General features: G+C 42.7%; 1 protein-coding gene across 7 annotated transcripts in view; it reads left to right on the top strand.

Moving 5' to 3' along the window:
* FSTL4 (follistatin like 4) overlaps positions 1 to 19,859 on the top strand; it is a 363,109-nt gene that overhangs the window by 263,512 nt on the left and 79,738 nt on the right. For all 7 annotated transcript variants that reach the window (XM_080555475.1, XM_080555473.1, XM_080555474.1 and 4 more), the window contains one exon: positions 1,452 to 1,572. In XM_080555475.1, the coding sequence (XP_080411601.1) occupies positions 1,452 to 1,572 (121 nt within the window). The remainder of the gene's footprint in view (positions 1 to 1,451; positions 1,573 to 19,859) is intronic.

Below are 19,859 nucleotides of genomic sequence, written 5' to 3'. Positions count from 1 at the left end.
CCTCTAGCACCCAGACATGGTGAGGATCTTTGCCCATTTGTTTATTTTCCATGACATAATTTCTTTGAGCAAAAAGGTGACAACAGATGGTCCGTTCCTTCTATTTAGAGCCTGATTTGCCTCCGTGCTGCCAACAGACCCTATTGAGCCATTTCCCTCAGGACCCAGCAGTGTGAAATGCCCACGTAGTCCTGCAGCCGTTGGTATGCAGGGCTATTAACAGCGGTGGTAATGGGAATGTTATTTCCATTTAAAACTTTTAATGCGTTTTAAAGTCAGATTCATAAAATCTAATGAATATGTTGCAGCTGAAGTGTCTTGTGGTGTGTTTTTTTTTTGTCCATCGATGTTAAATCAAAAGGGCTAGTAAAAAAACTTGTCAGTCTTATGAAAAGTTAATCAATTTTCAATACAAAGGTAGACAAAGGGAAATTTTCATCTTTAGAAGATTGATCTTGGAAGTTATGGTTGATCTCACTTTCATTGAACATTTTTACTGCCTAGGTGAAGGGTCATTTTTTTAGCATTATTACTTTAAATTGCTTCAATATAATAGGCCAAGACTAGAATAGTAAATAAAAGAGTCTCTGGACTACAGCAAAAGCCTTCCTGCCTGGAAGATGCAATATTTCAGGTGTTTTCTTCATGTTCCACCATAAATTCAGAGAAGCCGTCATTTTCATTATGCTTAGGTCTGAGTTTAGCAATTTGCTAACTTGGATGTATGACTTTTAAAGCTCTCTTCATTTTTCACGTGGAATGTATGAAATGTTTAGAATGCACAAGAAACAAACTGTCAGGGGCTGAAAAAACGCATTATTTTTGAATACATCATCAACTCTTGCCTGTCCTAGTCGTAAAGGCAAGGAGTACAATTTTGTCCTTACCTACAGAGGAGAGAGGAAGATCAGATGCAGATTTTTCCCTGTTGAATATTCATGTTCCAGTGCATTGGCAGAGTGGAAACGTGTTCCTGTGCTGCTGCAGGACGAGGCTCTTAGCAGGCGTACCCTGACACAAAGCAAATACGTAACTTCTTTCCACTGGTTGCCTGTTATTATTGTGTTGGGAGGTGACAGTATGAATATTCAATAGCACTTGTTGAGTTTCTTTTTTCTCTTTGCCCTATAAACCTTGTCCTGATCTGATGACTTATGAACATGGCTGGTTTCCAAAGCCTCTGATGCTTAGAGGCCTTCAGAGGACTCGTGAGCCAGTGCCAGCAGCTGGCGGCCAAAGCCAAGTTTGTGCCAAGTCAGAGCTCCAAGTTGGAGGGTTTTATGGTGTTGGGACCCAAGTTGTTACCATCCTCTAAGAAAGAGCAGGTCTCAGTGCCCCTCTGAGGGGAGATACGTGTCCATGGGTCATTTAATGCAAAATCTGCTGGGTGAGCCAGGCCCCCAGCCTGCAGCTTTACTTTACATGAAGATTTCATGTTTTCTTTGCCACAGCTCATGGAGGAGGAGGATCTGGACGATGATTTATTGGATTGTACGCTAGAAGACCTCCTCCGGTTTGATGATTATAACAATGACGGGCGCTTAACCCTGCAGGAGCTCTATACAGCCTTCCGTAAGTCCTGATGCTTTTGTCTGTCCTTGGTATTGAAAGCACGTGAATATCTGTGGTGGCAGTGTTGTCTGCCCAGATGTGATCAGCAAAAATACTCCATTTTTGTATTTAATGACATGGAAATTACTTTGAAAGGCTTGTGTCTAAAGGTTATTGTGCTCCAAAGGATGTGCATGAACTAGGAGGTTGGTAAAAGTATGTGGGACTTACTTTTATCTTGTGGTTTTTGCTGTGCTTCCTGGTGTTGGCTTCCTGTCAGTGGCAATGGAGTGATGTCAGCGAAGAGGCTAGGTCTGTAGACCTCAATATGTGGTTCCGAATTAATCCTGAGGAAAGAATACACATGGGAAATTACTTTCTTCTTTCTCTTCTTGAAACCTTGCAAATGTCTTGTGGTAGTGTGTTAGTTTGCTGTGGGGAAGGTATTTAACTGAATATTATCTTCCTGTGTTTTGTTTCCATGTTAGTAAGTGAAGGACTGTGTGCGATCTCAGTAGATACCTCAGCACCGTTTGCAAACATCCCTAGATCACTGAGCTACTTAAACTGTGTTAAACAATAAGTGCTTGTGTTATCCCATTTATCTTCATAACATTACATTCGTGCTTTAAATTAATCATTCCTTGAAGTCCTTCCCTCTTCCCTGGAAAAGTCCCGCGTTGTCTCCTTCACCTGGATGACAGGTGAAATTTTATTGACATTTTTCACTTTGAAATATTAAAAAGAAAGAAAAAAACATGTAGTTTTTGTTTGTTTTGCACCAATCAGACTAGTGAGCTACAGAGTACTTGTGCATGGTTTATCAAAGATATTATTCATGCTCTTTAAATGAAAACAGGATTCAAGCATTGAACTGTTCAGTGTGGGCAAAAGGCTGATAGTAAGCTCATTACCATTTAAGTTGGGTTCTCAAAACCCTGTGTATGACGTTTTAAAGACAAATTAATTTCAGTACCTCTTAATTTCATTTTCTAAACCAGAGCACCCTGCACTGGTTCATGCTCAGTGGAGGCAGCTCAGCGTGTGCAGGAATCCCACGTGCACCACACCAGCATGTTCCTCGTTGGTGCTTTTGGGCAAGCTGTGATGCTAATGCACAACCTCTATTTTTGCCGAATATCCTCTTTTCTAAAGAGAATGGTTTCTGTTTTCTTGGCTTCTGGCTTTTCATTAAGAAAAAAAAAAAACCTTCGGATAATAATGTGTAAAGTGCTTTAAAATTAGCCCCAGTTGTCACCTTGGACCTGTTTGAACCGCATATGCATTTAATTCAACACAGCATACTCAAGCCAGCAGATATACAGTAAAACATAAAACCTCATATATTAGGAGGGCTATGAAGTGAATTAACCCAACTATGAAGGCCTGACATGCAGTTATTTGGGAGCATATTTGGATCAATGGGTTCTCAAAGTCACAGCAACTCGTAACTAAACTCCAGGAGTAGTCATCTGTATGTGTTTCTGGTTCAGTGAATTTTAAGTAGGCAATGAAAATAAGACGGGTGTAAAATACTAGCCAATGAACAGAGACAGCGATCAATAAACTGCAAAAATATTGTAACAAAAAAAGGTGGAATGAATGTCTATCAAACGGATTTTGTATATAAAAAGAAGCAGAAAATCGGACTTCTTCATTTTCAATTCCTAGAATCCATGTTTTTGTCCAGAGCAGTTAATGGTCATCAGCTTTTAATTTAAAAGCGAAGTGCATTGCTTGTAACTTTAGAAACTCTGCAGACTCTGTAAGTGAACTTCAGTGCCTGGTAAAAGTATATTTTTTTTCTTTATTACACTATCTAGGAAAAACATCTTTAAAATATGTGTATTAACTTTGTGCTTCATTATAAGCCAGACTTTAGCTTGCGACAGTAGTTTAGAAGTACAATATACCACACATTTTTCATATTTGTTGCCCATTAGGGTCATCCTTTTGTTGCTTTAAATTCACCCAAGTCACTCATTTTTGCATGCCAGCAGCAGGCCGTGGGGATTGCTGCTCAGCAAGCCGAGGAACCTAACTACAAGAATTCAGTGACATTAGAAAGTCTCAATCTAATTTATCCTCTCGAAAACTCTGTTACGTGTGTTTCAGCATACCGTGCTCCGGTGTAGCGTTGCAGCGTTTGAAAGGTTTGAAGATGACCTTGATAATGTAAAGAGCTTTCCAATTTGTCATTCTTGTGATACTTTGGAGGTTGCATTTCATTTTAAAGAGACTCGTGGCCTTTCTGTAACTTAGAGAGCCACAAAATTGTAATTTCTCACTCCGTGTCTCTCTTTTGCTTTCTTTCAACACATCCTCTATCCGAGCAGGTCCAAAGGCTGAGTTGGATCCCCAGCCATGTTAATCAGCTGTAAGGGCATGAAAACCGTGTGGATGAGAAAAATCCAGTCTCTTACTTTTTTCAAAACCCGGTTTCACCATTACAAGTACTACTTCTAATAGATGCTATTTTTAATAATAATTTCTGATTGTGCTAACCAATTGTATATGAGTCTTAATGCACAGCTTCAGATTATGGACAGAAGTAGTGGTCCTCCTCCAAACCCTATCTAATGCATTATCTTTCTTCTGTTTTTTCTGAAAGTTCTTTTATCCCCAAATCCCAAGAATACAATGTTTAGGAATTTGCTTTTGTGTATGGGGATGAATAGAAATATCTATTAGCCCAGGATTAAAGTATCGCTTTTCAAATCATCTTAATCACGCATGAGTAACATCTGAGACAGTTCAAATATTCTCCTGGCAGCTCTGGAAAGAACAAACTTTAGGTGTCTTCTAATTTCTCATTAGTAAATTTTATTAGATAAGAAGACTTAGGGCCATAATGAAAAGTAATTCATTTTTAGGATGATGATGTCAAGATTTTCAAAACCAGAGAGAGTACTAGTAAGTGTACTTGTCTGTTATCTTTCCTCTTTATTGTCAAAAAAGATTCAATAAATGAGTAATAAATAAGAAGCTTAGTTTTCCTAAGTACTAATGCAGAGTATGCATCTAATTAATCAGCATGGAGATAGTCGAGTAAATTGGCAAGCACGTCACCCAGCTGAGTCCTGTTTTAAATATGCTCAGATGAGTGATTTTTAGATATAACTTCTGGAACCGTATCTGACTGGAGGTCATCAGAATTAGGCATGTCACTTTTGGCTTTCCTGTTGTCTTCCCTGATGGGAAAGTAGCAGGTTGGCAGATGTGAAAGCCTAGCTGAAAAAAAAAATCAGTGTAATCTTCTAGATCTATATTATCATCGATGTGGACAGGTCCATTTGTAACACAAATATGTCGAAGAGAGGGAAAACATGCATTCCATCAAAATGGCTTTATCTTGTCAACATTGTTTAGCTAATAAGTTATTAAGCCTATGATAAAATCCCCTTAAATTCTAGCTCCTTGCCAATTAGAGCGCTCTCCTGACCAACATCCACTTCTGACAGCCTGCCTTTACAATTCACTGTACTTCAGAAAGCATAAAAAAGAGGCCTTTTGCAAGCACCCTTGCTCTACCCTGTGGCAGCTGTTTCCGGTAGGTCATGCTGCGTTTAGAAAGGTTTTTGACTGAGGTTGTGTAGAAGATCAGGAGTATTTCACTGGGTCAGATTAGAAATTATAACACAAGATAATTCCCACATCCCCAAGCAGTCACAGCTTGCCGAGGTCGCCTCGCGCATTTTCAGAGTGCAGTTCTTGTGCTGTATCACACACTTTCCAGTGGCTCTGCAGTGACATTTTGAGATCTTAGATGTCCTGTCTGGACCAAAAAAAAAAAAAATTTTGAAAGAAAAATACTAAATCGCTATTTTTCAGTCCCGTTATATTTTCCAACCAGTTATGCACATCCGTTATGTGTAGAGAGAAAACTGATGTTTCTCTAAGAAGGGGGGGGATATGTTGTTATCGATGGGATATGTCGTTATCTAACAAACACAAATGGAGTTTAGAAGAGGAGAATTTTGTGCAGGAAAGAATGCAGAAGAGGTTGCAGGAGCTGTGTGCTCTTCTCACTCTTAAATTTTCTCACATTGACCAATATCGTGCTGTTAAACTCTTTACAAGAAGTTTGTGGTCTTCCCTGATTCTCATTTAGTTCAGGTTTTCCTTTTTTAACTGTCCTTGAAATTTATCAAAAAATGCACTATGGGTGAATTTGAACAAAGAAATGAATCGGGAGCCTGGGCTGGGCATGGTTGTTGGATAAACCATTGCCGGTGCTGCAGAGAAGCAGCGGTGAGCCTGGCTCCAGACTTAGCGCAGTGGTCCTAAAACCTCCTGCAGGTCCTAAAACCTCCCGTAGGTCCTAAAACCTCCCATAGCTCTATTCCCCGTCAGGCAATAAGACTGCGCGGTGAGAGGAGCCGTTCGCTCCCGACTCCTCCAGGCATCCTCCCGAGCCTCGTCAGAAGTGCAGAGTATAAAGCAGATTTATTTTTGCGGGCTATATTTCTGATATTCCTGTTTCGCTGGAAACTACTTGTCGATAGAGCTTTGTAATCGTCACCCGAGCACCGAGATCGATGCTTGCAGAGCTCTGCCACGGGGAAGGGCAGCAGGGCCTAACCGGGGGCTGCTGGGGCAGGGGGGCGAGGGAGCTGGTGGAGTCACAAAGGAAACATTCGGGAGCGTTGCTGTTCGTGATAGAAATCTCATCTTAAGGAAAGATATAAATAAATTGCATTTGAGGAAAATGAATGCACACATTCGGAAAAATTGTCCATAATATATGTATTCCACGTGCGACTGGAAACCCAGGTGTTCGGCTGAAATTGCATCCGTAAATTCCATTTCCAGATGAAACGTTTACTCGCGTGTTTTACAGACGTGGTCTCCCCGTTGGTGTGGCACGTGGGGTTGGGCATTTGGTGCTGCTACCTTCCAGCCAGATTGGTCAAGCTTGGTTAATTATATCGGACAACTATATTGTGAGATAAAATGTTTTGCTTGAGGTCTTCTCTTTAGCAATGTTGTAGCAACAGTTATCTACAGGATCAAATCGCTCTCCTAAAATATTGACAATCTGTGCACCACGCTCAGCCTCTCCAGCTGTAATCTCCTTGCTATGTAATTTTTCTTTCATGTTGCTGCAGGTATTGGTACAAAGTTGGAAATAATTCATTAGCTTACCGGCATTGATTTGTTTCTCCTGTGAGCTATGTGATACCCAAACTTCAAACACGCCTCAGCAGGCAGGGGAGCGCTGGCCTCTGCGTTCGGTTTGAGGCAATGTTAGAGGTGATGCGAAGTGCTCGGGAAAGAAATGAGGTTTCCTTCAGCTGGCCAAAGCAAGCGGTTCCAGCCTGCCTTGAGGAGTCACGTGCAGCTGTGTTGCTGCGCATAAAGGTAACTTTTTTGGGTGTCTTCTGGAATAATGAATTTAATAGCGCATTCTTAGAGCAAAAACTAAACTAAAAGTTAAAAATCAAGCAAAAAGCAGAAGTTTTAAACTGTTTAGCTAGATTTCTGTAGCAGATGCAGAGTGGCTGAGCAGAGATGATGGGAAACACCAGCAGGCATTAAAGTCACTGCAGCATCATTTAGTAACTGTGTTTCTGCAGCCGAGCTGGGATCCTGCACTGTTTTTTTAGGCTTTATTAGGACCGAACCGGCAGCATTGTGTTGTAGGGAGATGCAGCCACTTCATAGCGTGGAGCTATGGGAATCAGCGCTGGGGGCTGTGTGCGCTCCGACGCCTGTGTTCCAGCCCAGGGCTAAGCTGCAGGCAGGCGCTTGAGCTCTCAGGGGTCTTTGTGGACTTCTTAGATCTTCTTCAGAAGCACCAAACTCCTTGCCTTGAGTGTGAGATGCCTGACTTTAGCGATAGACATGGTCCTGTTGCACCTGGAAATGATATTTTGACTGCTAGGACACTTCGCTTGGGACTCGAAGTGAGTTCATCCTCACTCAGTTTTAGTGGGAAGGTAATTTTTGAATGAAGAAACCTTTTTTGCTTTGATGTTCAGTCCTGTTGTTTTCCTTGATATCAGAAACATTCAGAAAAAAAAAAAAAGGTCATTTCTTTTTCTTTTTAAAGCTCTCCTCATTGTGAAAGCCTTCAGCTCTGAGCTCCAAATCTGAAATATATCACTGGGCTCCAGCACAGTGTCCTGCACTGATTGTGGTTCCAAAAGCAGCTGGAAGTGTTGGGTCTTTCTGTAGCATTTTGTGTATTCTCAATGCTTTTGCTTCATTTTAAACCAAGTAAAAGGTTTACCTCAGAGGAAAAAAAAGTAATGTGTTAAAAATAAAGACAAACTTAATCTAAGCAAGAATGCTTCCTAAGCTAAAATACGGTCCTGGGGAAAAACAAGAAAAGATCAAGAAAAAATATGTTCCACGTGGATGCATGTTTACCACTGGAAAGAGGGACATGGTTTTGCCTCTGGCCCAAGAAGGGGAACGTTTCCATGTTGAGACCGCAGATAAATTCATCCAAATGTGTTTGCTGTTCACTTTTGTAGTCTGCTTAGTCTATATATTTTTCCATTAGGATTTGAGTTAACAGAGTGTCCCGAGTTAAAATTTTGATAGGATTAATGGCAAAGATAGGTGGTTGGAATGATTTTGTGATTGTTGGTCAAGAATTGCTATCCAGTTTCTTTCAGGAAAATGCAGCGAGATCCGATGCCTGTTTTGCTGTTTCCTTCTGCGCAGACGTGTGTCTCGGCTGCACACGGGTAGCAGTGCACTCAAATGTGAGTTGCCAAACTCTAGTAGTTTTCCAAATACCTGTTATTCTGAAAGATACCATCTGGAAAATGTCAATGGGCTTAATATATAACGACTGAATAAGAGAAAATGAACTAATTACAAGTTGTTATTGGAAACCTATTCTCTACGAATTGCAAAGAAAACACTGGAATACAATGGCGATTTTAACATGCTCTTCAGGGTGCATTGATTTGTTAATCTTGGTTTCAAATGCAAGACTTTGCAGTGTGGAGTAGTGCTTCTGAGGTGATGTAGTACAAACCATATCAAATGTCTACACACACTCTTGCAGGAGCAGAATATCTAAATATTTATAAGTATTTATGAGTGACTCACCGGTGCATAAAAGCAGGCAAATACCATTTCCCAAAAAATTATTTGATCCATACCAGCAATGTTCACTGAAGCAATCTCACATACACAAATAATAGTGTTCTCAGTTGCTTGCAGACACAAAATTACGTCAGTGAACAGCAAATAGAAATGTCGGTGAGATCATAAAATGACTGGCAGTCCTTCAGACTGACATACGCACCTTCAGATCACGTAGGTAGGGATCTATAAATTATAATTTGCATTTTCAATTAGCAGAGAGTGTAGAATTGCAGGCTTTCCTATGGCTTTGTTCTGTTCTGGCAAAAGCAGAGCTGATTTCTGAAAATCAGACCTAAACTTTCTGCATTGTAGTTCCTTTTATTTTTTTTTTCAGTAAATGTCTTTCCAAGGAATTTGGGAAGCAAATGAAGCAAAGTCATGAAGCAAAAATCTGTTTGTTTGTTTTTGTTTTTGTTACTAAATATGAGGGAAGTTGTAATCAGTAATTGCTAAAGCTATATATATCTTCTGAAATCTTCCTTCATCTAAGAAACACTGCTGCGTATGTTCTGTTTTCCCTTCCAGGCATCTCATGGATGCTTTGAATTGCTTCTCCATCTACATGCTCTTCATCTTCTCTTCCCCAACTTGTTTGTCAGATTCATAGCTTTGAAGCCCCAAAATGTTCCTCAATATATCAGAAGAAGTGTATCTGCCATCTGCCTCAGATGCGTAGGCTGCAACTGCCACACCTTGGCTCGTGTGTTTGTTTCAGGCAGCTCGTGGTGCGTTTAGGTTGAGTACCACCGACGTCGATGCTGAGGGTGACATCTGTCCCGGCAAGGATCACGCTGGTCCTTGGCCACTGTCGTGTGTCACTTTCTTGCACGTCTCCCTGCTAAGGGATTAGTTATATCATCGGGTTTTCACGTTACAGTTGTGTCCTGCATTCCTTGCTCTTGGACATGTGGTCATATAACTGTGTATGTGGTTTTAATTATTGCGCATGGGCCCAGCTTGCCAGCAAACCCTGGAAGCCCAGTGCATCAGTCCTGTCATCTTCTGCTGGCCTCTCTTATCCGTGCCCGGTGTCCGTAACGTCAACTGGGATGCCTGTGCTCATTCCAGACCTCGCAGAGACGTTGGACAGATTCGGGCTGTGGATGACTCTCCGTGCAGTGCCGCTAGAAGCAGCCCTGTTAGAGAGCTCCCCAGTGAGAACTGCTTTTTGAGATTGTCCATCAACCAGTTCCTAGTTCATTTAGCACATACTTTATTGACACTGGACAGCACTACAGAGCTACAGTGCTAATTTTTTAATCAAAATGCCAGAGCAGCCATCAGAAAATTACCAAGTACAGTACATATCCCTGGTGCAATGATACAATTTATCTAGAGCCACAGCTGAGATGTTTTTATTTCATGTTCTTCACAGGAGAAAATCTCCTTGACAAATCCAGGATGTCCAGATAGAAACTGAAAAAAAATAGCAGTAGGAAATTGAATGAGCTGAACTCAAAGGACGGTTCTGCTTTAATACTTCCAAAAAGAGGTGTTTTCTTTTTCTTTCTTTCTTTTTTCTTTTTTTCTAAAGGCACTAACCTATAGAAAAAAGTAAAAAAAGCTTTGAAGATGCTTCAGTGGCATCAAGATTTGAGGTGAAGCTCAGCTGTTGCCAGTGTCTGTCTTTAGCACCATCATAAAAAGCTCATTCTGAAGTTTTTGGATGGTCACAACTTCAGGAAGAACATCAGGAGCTATCAGTAGAAATAAATGATGGAGCTCAGGCCTCCAAAGCACCGCTCTGCCCTGAGATTTTCCCCTCTGCAGTATACAAGGTACATCTGCAGAGTTTTTGTTTCCGTTTCTGCAGACCAGTAAGTACAGCCCCACTGAACTCATGCTTTGAGCCGCACTCAGATTGTGCATCCTTCACCAGAGCACAGGCATCCCAGCTGTATTATTAGAAACTTGCTGCTTGTAGAAGGAATCCGTGGCTGTGATTTACCAAGAAACAAAAATGTGCTAAGTGTATGCCAGTCTGTGGCTTATTTCTTTGTATTTGTCATTCTGTTCATCATAAAACCTGACTCAAGTGTTAGAAAAAGGTCACAGATACCCCACTGGACACTGAAGGGCATTTGGAGCAATTGCCTGCTCTGTGACCAGAAACACACAGCGTCAGTTTTGCAGTGCTGTTTATCACAGCCCCAAAAAACTGCTGGAGCTGTGATGGAGTATGGAGGGGGACAGAAGGGAGCACATACGGGAGTGGGAATGACATTAATTTCAAAGCAAAGCACCAGAAAAGGAGCAGGGTGAAAAGGGAGAGTAAAAATATCCTCACCCTGTGATTACAAAATCTATAGGTACTTTTTAAATATGAAATTAAATGGAACACAGGAGAGCTTGAAAGACTGAGGTAACTTTCTAAATACACTTTCAGGATGTATTTTAACGTGAACTGTATTTCACAAGGTTTTCCCACAGCCTGATTTTCTGTAGTTTGAGTGCAGGGCTCCAGTCTGATAGAGCTGCTGCTGGAATTGCTCACAGGTAGAGGCTGATTTTGAAGTTTTCCTGCAAGACGCTGCCCAGAGTGTCTGTTCCTGTGTTTTTGTTCTCCTGTCTGGCTCTGTGACCTGATTCTCCATGTCATTGATGCTTCATTTTAATTGCGGAGAAAATACGTCTTTACACAGCGTTTGATGCTACCACGGAGTCGTCCATCAAACCCCGCTTGGCTGAAACTGTGCGTACAGCCTGCTTGCCTTACTGCTCTTCATGCATGGAAACATTAAAAAAAAAAAAAAAAAAAGGGCATATTAGTTTGGCCCTGGTCTGTGAAAACCCAGGAGTCATTACTAGTGCTGACATAGCACTGGCTGAGTTCAGGCAATGCCACTGCAGTGTTTCATTTTACAACAAAAGGTGTCATGTGCATATTTTGAATATACAGTCAGGCGGCTATTATTTTATAGCTCTTGCAGTTAGAATCCTAAAAATATTGCTGCACGAATGTCTCCCTTTTATATTCCACTCACCTCCCTAAGGCTATCGATCTGAGGCGCCCTTTGCCTGGTGGGAAAAAAAAATCATTTCTGCCATGAAAATTCAGGAGCTGTGTACTGAGCCTGTAGCAATCTGATGAGAGGAAAACCAGCACTGCTACTGCCTGTCCAGTCTTAATATTGCTCTGGTTATCTAATCTATCTCCATTAGCACAGACCTCTCGAATGCTCTTAATAAAATCAGTGGCCGAAGGAAAAACATTTGCTAGTGCTTGTATGATGAGAGTGGTGAACGCCGTGCTGTGTCCCCAGAAGCTGCTGTTTTACATGCCCAGGGGAGGGTTCCTCTCGAGGATGGATCGACTTGTTTGTGGGTATAAGTCCACGTGTAAAATTATCGTTTGCTGCTGTTCATAGCAATTAGGTTGAAAATGAGCCACCCTCAGGGCCTGGTTAGGAGGGCAGGAGGCAGCCTTCCCAGGCCGATGTCTGCCAACTTTTTCATCCTCTCCTAACTTACACCAGGAGGTCCTGCTGCATCAGAAATAACACATCTCATTTCTGTACTATCCTAGGGAAGGCTAACGTGTTTTTCTTTAGCGTGCAAGCCCTGCACAGGAAGATTGGGGTTGCATGCTGAAGACCCCTTGATTGGGGTGGGGTGCGTGGACCTTCCCGTCCCACCCAAAAGGTGAAAAGTGCTTTTTCTGCCCTAAAGCCCCGAACGAGAGCATGGCAATCCTGACACCTGTAGCTGATTTGTGGGCATCACTAGGTTGGATTTATACTCCTCTAGGCCCTGAAGGCAGAATTGTTTCAGAAGCTGTGATGGTGTCTCGTTGCGTTTGGTCATTACTGGTGTCAGAGGCTGTTGTACTTTATTTTAGCAAGAAAGAGCTCTGTGCCGGGTTCTCCTGTAGTAGAAGTCTGCACTGTACGCCTTTAATTCGTGTAACACTGTGGTAGTCACCTAAATCATCTCCAGCCTCAGAGATAAGCCCACGTGGTAATTTATGGGCTTAAGAAGATATAAAATGGGCATGTGACTGTTTTAGAGAGCACATCTCCACTTACTTTAGCACTAATTATTATTGGTTTTGTTTCACCGTTAGTCTGACAGTGCAATATAAACTACCAAACACACGTGTGTCTCTCCTAGGTGGAACAGTTTGGAGCCTGCTGGGATGTGTAATGCATCTTCTGGCACGGCTAATAGAGTTGTTTTGCTTTTAATGCAATTTACTAACCAATCATCTGCTAAAATATAAGATGTATATTAGTCTAAATTTGTTACAGAACTGCTATTTTCCTCCTTATTATGCTTTAAGATGTATTTTTATGAATCCATTCACTCCAAGTTAGGCAAGATATGTTCATGGAAAGGCTCCAGTATGTTAATTTGTATTTATTGAATACTTCAGCGTAATGTGATGAACAGGCCCCGTGGATTGTAATTAATGCATTGACGTCCAACTACTGCAGCTGAATGGAAGATGAAAGCGACTTATAATGGACATAACACGCATTCATCTAGCGGTGATGCATGGACACCTACCAAGTCAAATAGCTTTTGGTGAGAATAGAAGTGCAGTCGGCATCAGCAGAGCAACTTTACCGGGGGGCCCCTCGCAGCCCCCAGCCTCTCCCCTCCAGCATTTCCCTTTCCGTGCCCCCTCGCTGACTCGAGTTAGGTGAAAGCCAAGTGCATCGACAGGAGGGATTTGGCTCAGACAGTAGTTTTCTCCTTAAATGCAGGGAGAGAGTAACTCGCTTATTCCTTTGATGCATTAGCACGGGTGGCCTCTTGAACATCGTGCATTAAACAAATTATATGAACTGCAAATAACATGGTTTGTATTCTAGTGCACGAACAGGGCTTCCGCAAATAAATAAACCGATGGCAAAAAGCCGCTTTTCAGATTTCACTTCTCAAGCTCTGCAACTAGGCACTAATACAATTATGTCAAAAGTATGTTGAGCAGATAGAAGTAATGAACTGTTGGATTCCTTTTCTGTAAGAGGTCTTTAACAGAGGACATTGGGGAATGAAAGATTTTCCCTGCAATAGGCATCATGCATACAAGAGCTTTAAAAAATAAGAAAGAGTGGCAGGTTAGCTTCCTTTTTTTGACTCATGGGAGAAGACGGGCAGCTCCAAGCGATCGTTGATCAACTTTCCTTTCGTTAAACATCAGGCAAGGGAAGACTTGGCAGCTGTAATTTCCTTTAAGGAGAAAGCAAGAGGGAAGGGCGGGAGAGCTGAGGGACTTGGCACTGCATCGTACCGAACTATTGCTTTAATCCTCCCAGGTGGTAGCTAAGTTGCAGATCTTGCATCAGATGAAATATGAAATAATAAGTGCGTCAATAAGCGTTAATTGATCCACTAATTTCCTATAATAAAAGAAACTTTGAAGAAACCGAAAGGGCCGGTGGCAAAGCAATTTCATTATGTGTCTGTCAGCGCACTGTATAATTTACTTTGAGGGCTAAATACAAGTTACTCATAGGAGAGGTTGAAATATCTGATGAAGCAGTCACGCTTCTTGTCAGGACTTTGGGTTTCCTTCTGTTATTACTATTGTTGTTATTAGTTTTTGTGGATGATGCCCCATAGGAGCTGGATCGAGAGGCCCAGCCAATTTCATGTTGGTTCAGCAGCTGTCAGATGATAACCGTGCTAAGTCTCTTGAAACAACAGATTTGGTTCAGCGCGGTGGAGATAACTGGTGCTGGGCTCTGCAAGTAGCCAAATAGTAGTTTCTCTTAAAACTACCTTGTGAAGTATTACCTAATAGCCAGGCAAAGGAAGGGAGATGGTTTGGCCATGATGAAGTGTTATTTAATTAGTCGGCAGGGTTGGGAGCTCAGGTGAGCCCCCAGTTACCTGAAGGCTGCGCCGCTCCCTCCAGCTGACGCCCTGAGCGCTCAGCTCGGTCTCTTGCACGCCCAGCAGTGGTGGACTTTAAAGTATGTTATTTCTTGTGAATCTATTATTTGTTATACCAAGTTTATATCTGAAATGCAAATTCTACACACATGAACGCACTTTGTCTATTCTGGGTTAAGCTGGCATGACCTCTGGCTATCTAATTCCCCTAGCACACACCTGTAACTTTAATCATTTCCTTAAAAAAATTGAGTTGCTGGTGTGTCAGAGCACACCCATCTGTAAATATTCACGGTCTCAGGTGCTGAAAAGCCTCCTATTGATCCATTTTCCTGCCCTCTCCATAAAATGGCCGAGCCGTCTCCCAGTGGGGCAGCCACTGCGGGAGAGGCGTCTCCTGGCACAGGCCTCTACGAGGCGACGGGGAGCTTCATCCATATTTTAGAAAACGTATTCACAATTTCGTATGCTCAAACAGTGCTACTGTGTCAACATCACAGTCTCGTCAGATCACAGGGTTTTAGTTAAATCAAAATGACAGGAAATTTCCTTGGATTTTATCCGCCATCTGAAGAAATTGGTTGGAGTCGGAGTTTGTAGAGCAAACACATCAAAATGAGTTTAAAGAAGTGCTGGAAGTAGTAAGACATACATAGTAGCTTTCCAGCAATTTCTTCCAGTTATTAAGACTTAATTTTTAAAATTGCCTGCAAATTATGACTGGGAATATTTTATTGCACTACCCAAGAAAATTGTTGGTCTTCGTCCTTCTGTTTACACTTTTCCAACATGTTTTTTACAACACGCAGCCAAAGGCCTGATGACCTCTCTGTCATAGTTCCTTACAGGAGGTTTGCCTTTCACAGGAGTAAAAAATGGTTGCCTTAAATTGTGAGTAGATGGGGTTTCTTTTCGTGGGGACATTGCTGACGACTCTGAAGTCCCTCTTGGGTTGTATTTGTGATATTTCATGAGTGGGACTCAGGAATGGGTGCAGACCCCTCTGGTTTGCTGCCAGTGTTGCCAGTCCCCAGGCATGTGGGAAAACAGGCAAATTTCTGAGGTTTTGGGTCTTCCTGGGTCTTGGCGTGTTGTCTGTGACGTGAATATTTAAAACGTCCAGGTGGCTGTAATTTGAACAGGTTTTCATTTCACTTGTTTAGTCAATTACAGGTGAAGAAACTGTTTCTGCTATCCTAGCTCTAAGAAATGCGATACAACAAAGAATTATTGATAAAATTATGGATCAAATAGAAATGAATAGCTAGATTCTGCAGAGGGAGAGCAAATTAACTGGAATTTGGGTCTTTCCCTCTGCCTTTCTTGTTTTGTTTTGCATTGCATATCAGGTACTGTTTGGAGGAAAGGGTTCTGCGTGGTGTGTAGGCCTAATGGAAGTTGGTTTTGTTTTGTTTTCTAATATTGTTTGGCTTTTTTTTTCCTTTTTTTATTTTTTTTTCTTTTTCCTACCCTGCAAAGGTGCTTGGCTCTTGGCAATTACATTGAGAGAAGCCACCTACAGCACACACATTGGTTTGGAAAATTGGCTGGTGGGGTCTCACCCGTCAGCTGGTGCCCGAAGGGCTCCGGTAGCTGTGCACGGAGCCTGCCTTGGTCCGGGTGCTCCTTCCACGATGACAGACCCTCAGTGCCAACCACAGCCCTCGGAAATGCACAAATTCTGTTACAATAACACCATTTCTTGCTGCTGCAAAGGTCTCCGTGCTGCACCCTCCATTTTTTTCCTCTTAAAAAAAGCCCAAGTGCCTTCTAGTTCAAATGGAAACTTCTGAAGAAAACTTTCCTTCGTTTTCAGCATACCTCCGAGTGACTTTTCCCCAGAGCGTGACCTTGCCGTTGCTGCTCTCTTGTCACCACCTGATGCGGTGCCTGTTTGAGCCGGGGGTGCAGGGGGCTCGCTGCCACCAGCCGCTATTTATCTGTGTCTGCAGTGTAAGGAGCGCAGCCCGGGACGGTCACCCTGGTGCATCGCGCACGGGGAGCGTGGTAAGATGAAAGCTGAGATGATTGTGATAGCGAGGAGAGATTTACAGACAGGGTACAGGATCACGCTGTGGATTTTTAAAACCGATGTGTAGCTGTAAGCGGTGTCTCTCACAGCCCCCCTTTTGCCAGAAGGAGAAAGGAACCGTAGCACCAAGGTGCCAAATTTTGCTGTGATTTAAATGCCATCACTTCACGGCAGTATTTAAACATAACCTATCTGTGGCAATAAAATTTAGAGGCTTGTACCCCGGACCATGAAAAGTTTTGCCGAAAGAAGGTGTAATTTCATTGCTATAGAAAAAAAAAGGGTGGGTAAGCTGTTCACCATACGCTGAGCGTGCAGGAGGCCCTGGTGCTGTGTCGGCCAGGTGCAGTTAACTGCCATCTTCCTGAGCGGGCAGGACGAGGAGTGTTTGGGAACATGGAAGGGATGAGAAAGGCGAGGGAAGGGATGGGAGAGGCGAGGGAAGGGCCACATGGGGGGCGGCAAAGGGGCAGATCCTGGTTTCCACCGCTGGGCAGGACCAGCTTGGGCCAGAGCTGCACTGTTCAGTGCTCCGCAGGGACCCGGTCTGAGCTCTTCTGGTGCTTGACTGAAGCCATTGAAAAGTGAACTGGTTCCCCCCGGGCCGTTGCAAAGTAATATTTGTGTCTGTGTGGAAACATTTGTATTGGGCTCTTCTGTAGCTAAATCTGCTCTAATGGTGGCAGGAGAAGATGAAGAAATCGGCAAGAAAGGATTCTTTAAAGAACCAATCTCTGTGGCTGCGCTCTGTAACTCTGCCCTGCGGAGCATGGGATGTCCAGCCTGACTGCCTCCCAGAAAAATAACACATCTCGCAGGAAACAATAAGAAAGGGAATGCACTGCCATCTGTGCTCCGAGGCTATGTCCTTAAATCAGTGAACCTGAATTTATAGAAGTGAACCACCTGTCAGTTCCCTTGTAGGGGATTTTTTTAAAAAGCAGCAATGTTCCTTTAAATCACTAACCTTGTCACAGCAGTAAAAACAACGGGTCTTCTCCCATCGTATTACCGGGCTGAAAACAGTAAATAAGAGTATATGAAAAGATGTTTTTGCGAGGAAGCTGTCCTCCAGGAGGGCAGGGAGGAGCCCACATCTCGACCTTGCCAGGCTGTCTGGAAGGATTCAGTCTGGGATCTGATGGCAATATTTCAGTTTTAATTGTTTGTATGCACCTGGCAGGTATCTGTTTGCGTATCTCCCCTTCCCACCTCCCCCAGAATTGTTGGATGTATCTACTCGTTGATGAGAGGCAAAAGTTTTAGATATACCAAATTTTATTTAAAAAATAAAAAAAAATAATAAAACCCTCTTTGTGTCTCAGCTGAGGGAAGGACTGGAGAACGAGCTCACTGCCTGGAGCCGTAGGGGAGCACAAGGGAGAAAGGCCCTGCTAAGCTTCCCACAGGTAGAGAGCATCCTCGGGAGCTCCTCATGTCACCTTAGACACCGAAGTCAACCAACACTTCTTGGGCTGGTGCCTGGTAAAAAGTTACTGCCCTATTACGTTCATTTGTACTGCCAGTAACAGCAGTGACAGAGCTGTGAATGGTGTTTGACTTGCCCTGGTAGGACGGACTGGTTAATCAGAGAACATGTACTGCTCGTCTGTTTTCATTTCATGAAAGATTTTAAAAAATAACAGTTCAAGCAATTCACCCGGCCAGTTTAAACATGTCTCACCATGGCCGTTCCAAACCTTTCGTCTCTGCCTTGCTAATCTTTGAGCATTTGGGTTCAAAGAGGTTAAATCAGCGCATGGCACGACGACAGGCAGCTCGACTGATCTGCCTTTAAGCTCCCTGCTCACTTGCAGAAGCCGATAGCCTAAGCAGCTTCCTTGCTGGCCAGCACCAGAGAAACTGCCGTTTCATTTGTTTGCCGCCCTTCCATCCAGACATCACAACACAAAATAATTAATCCTAATGCAGCTCACGCAGCAGTACGCAGCTCTTGGTGGTATTGCTCCGGTGCTCCAAGCGGAGGGAGCTACCATGGTTGCTTAACAAATTGACTGCTTAGATTTGTGCGGAGTACTCATTTTTCTTGTAGACTCTTTCTTTCTCGGAGGGATGAAAAGCTTTCAATAGGCTTCTTTTTATTGCATCTATGGGCAAGTAGAAATATATTGAGGAGACGCAGAATTTATCTTTACTTCATTTGCATAAAAATGCAATTCAGACTATTTTCTTTTTCCAGAGATGTTTTCCATATTTTTCCTCCCCTCAAAGATAGCAGGAGAGTAATCAAAACAGAGTTATGTCACGCTGGTGCCTCTCATAACATGGCGAGGTCTGTCCCACCGTAGTTCTTGCTGCTGGGGGCAAGGACTGTGTCCTGGTAAGTTCACGCAGATGCACAATACTTGGACCTGGGAAAAAATGCTGACTCGCTGTTTTAAGAAAAAATATACATTGCAATTAGATACTCTCATGTATTCTTGAAAGCTGACAAAGTTTTGAGTAATTTCAGTTTGTTCGCTGCTACTGCTGTGCAACAATGCAGTCACATTTCCCGCTTTGTCTGCGTTTTCTCAAGCAGAAAGGAAAGGGAAGTTGGAGATCTGGGTGGTTCCCTGAACCCTTCAGATTTATTCTGGCTGCCATAAGTAGTTGAAATAATGGTAATACAGTTCATGTTTCCTGTTTCTAGCTTAATATGACACTTCAGTAAGAGTGTGGAGGATATTTCAGCAGCTTGAAGTCAGGTATTCCCCACCACAACCCCCATCGTTCCAGGTACAACACCTCTCTGTGGTTTTCCACTTTCACGTGTGTTTTACATATGCTTGCTTTTCTAAAGATTGGGTCTCTGCCAGTGCTTTGGCAAAGATTGCACACAGTGGGTGTGTAAAGTGCCTGAAACTCAGTCCCATGCGGAAATAAGACAGTGTTTTCTCTATTACTTAATTATATTACTTGCAGAACTTCCAGCAATAGTAGATTTTAAGAAATTTATCTTTCCTCTCACTTGTTTGCCTTTGCCCATTATCACTTTTAAAAATGGAGCAGCTTTCCCATCTAGAACTTGTGGTACTTACTCATTACGTAAGAAATAAATTTTATCAGAAGTAAAACACATACCTGTTGGTTGTGCTTGGGCGTCCTGCGTTAAGGAGCCAACACGGTGATGAAAGCCTCTAGGGTGTGTTGTGGACACGCTGTGTCCTGAGGCAGGATTTGTTTTGCCAGGCTATCCGTCACATGTCCGAAACGAACCTATGGGTCTGTGCAGTTTTCTTGGGGGATTTTTATTTCTTGGAATTAGTTTTTGCTGGTGCTTCAGCGTACTGCTCCGCTAGAGGTTGCTCCCCCTGCCTGGAAAGCATGG

Source organism: Anser brachyrhynchus (assembly GCF_964034855.1).
Source record: "Anser brachyrhynchus genome assembly, chromosome: 14".
Lineage (NCBI taxonomy): Eukaryota > Metazoa > Chordata > Aves > Anseriformes > Anatidae > Anser > Anser brachyrhynchus.
The sequence above is the reverse complement of the archived record's forward strand: the minus strand, read 5'-3'. Positions and strand labels throughout refer to the sequence as shown.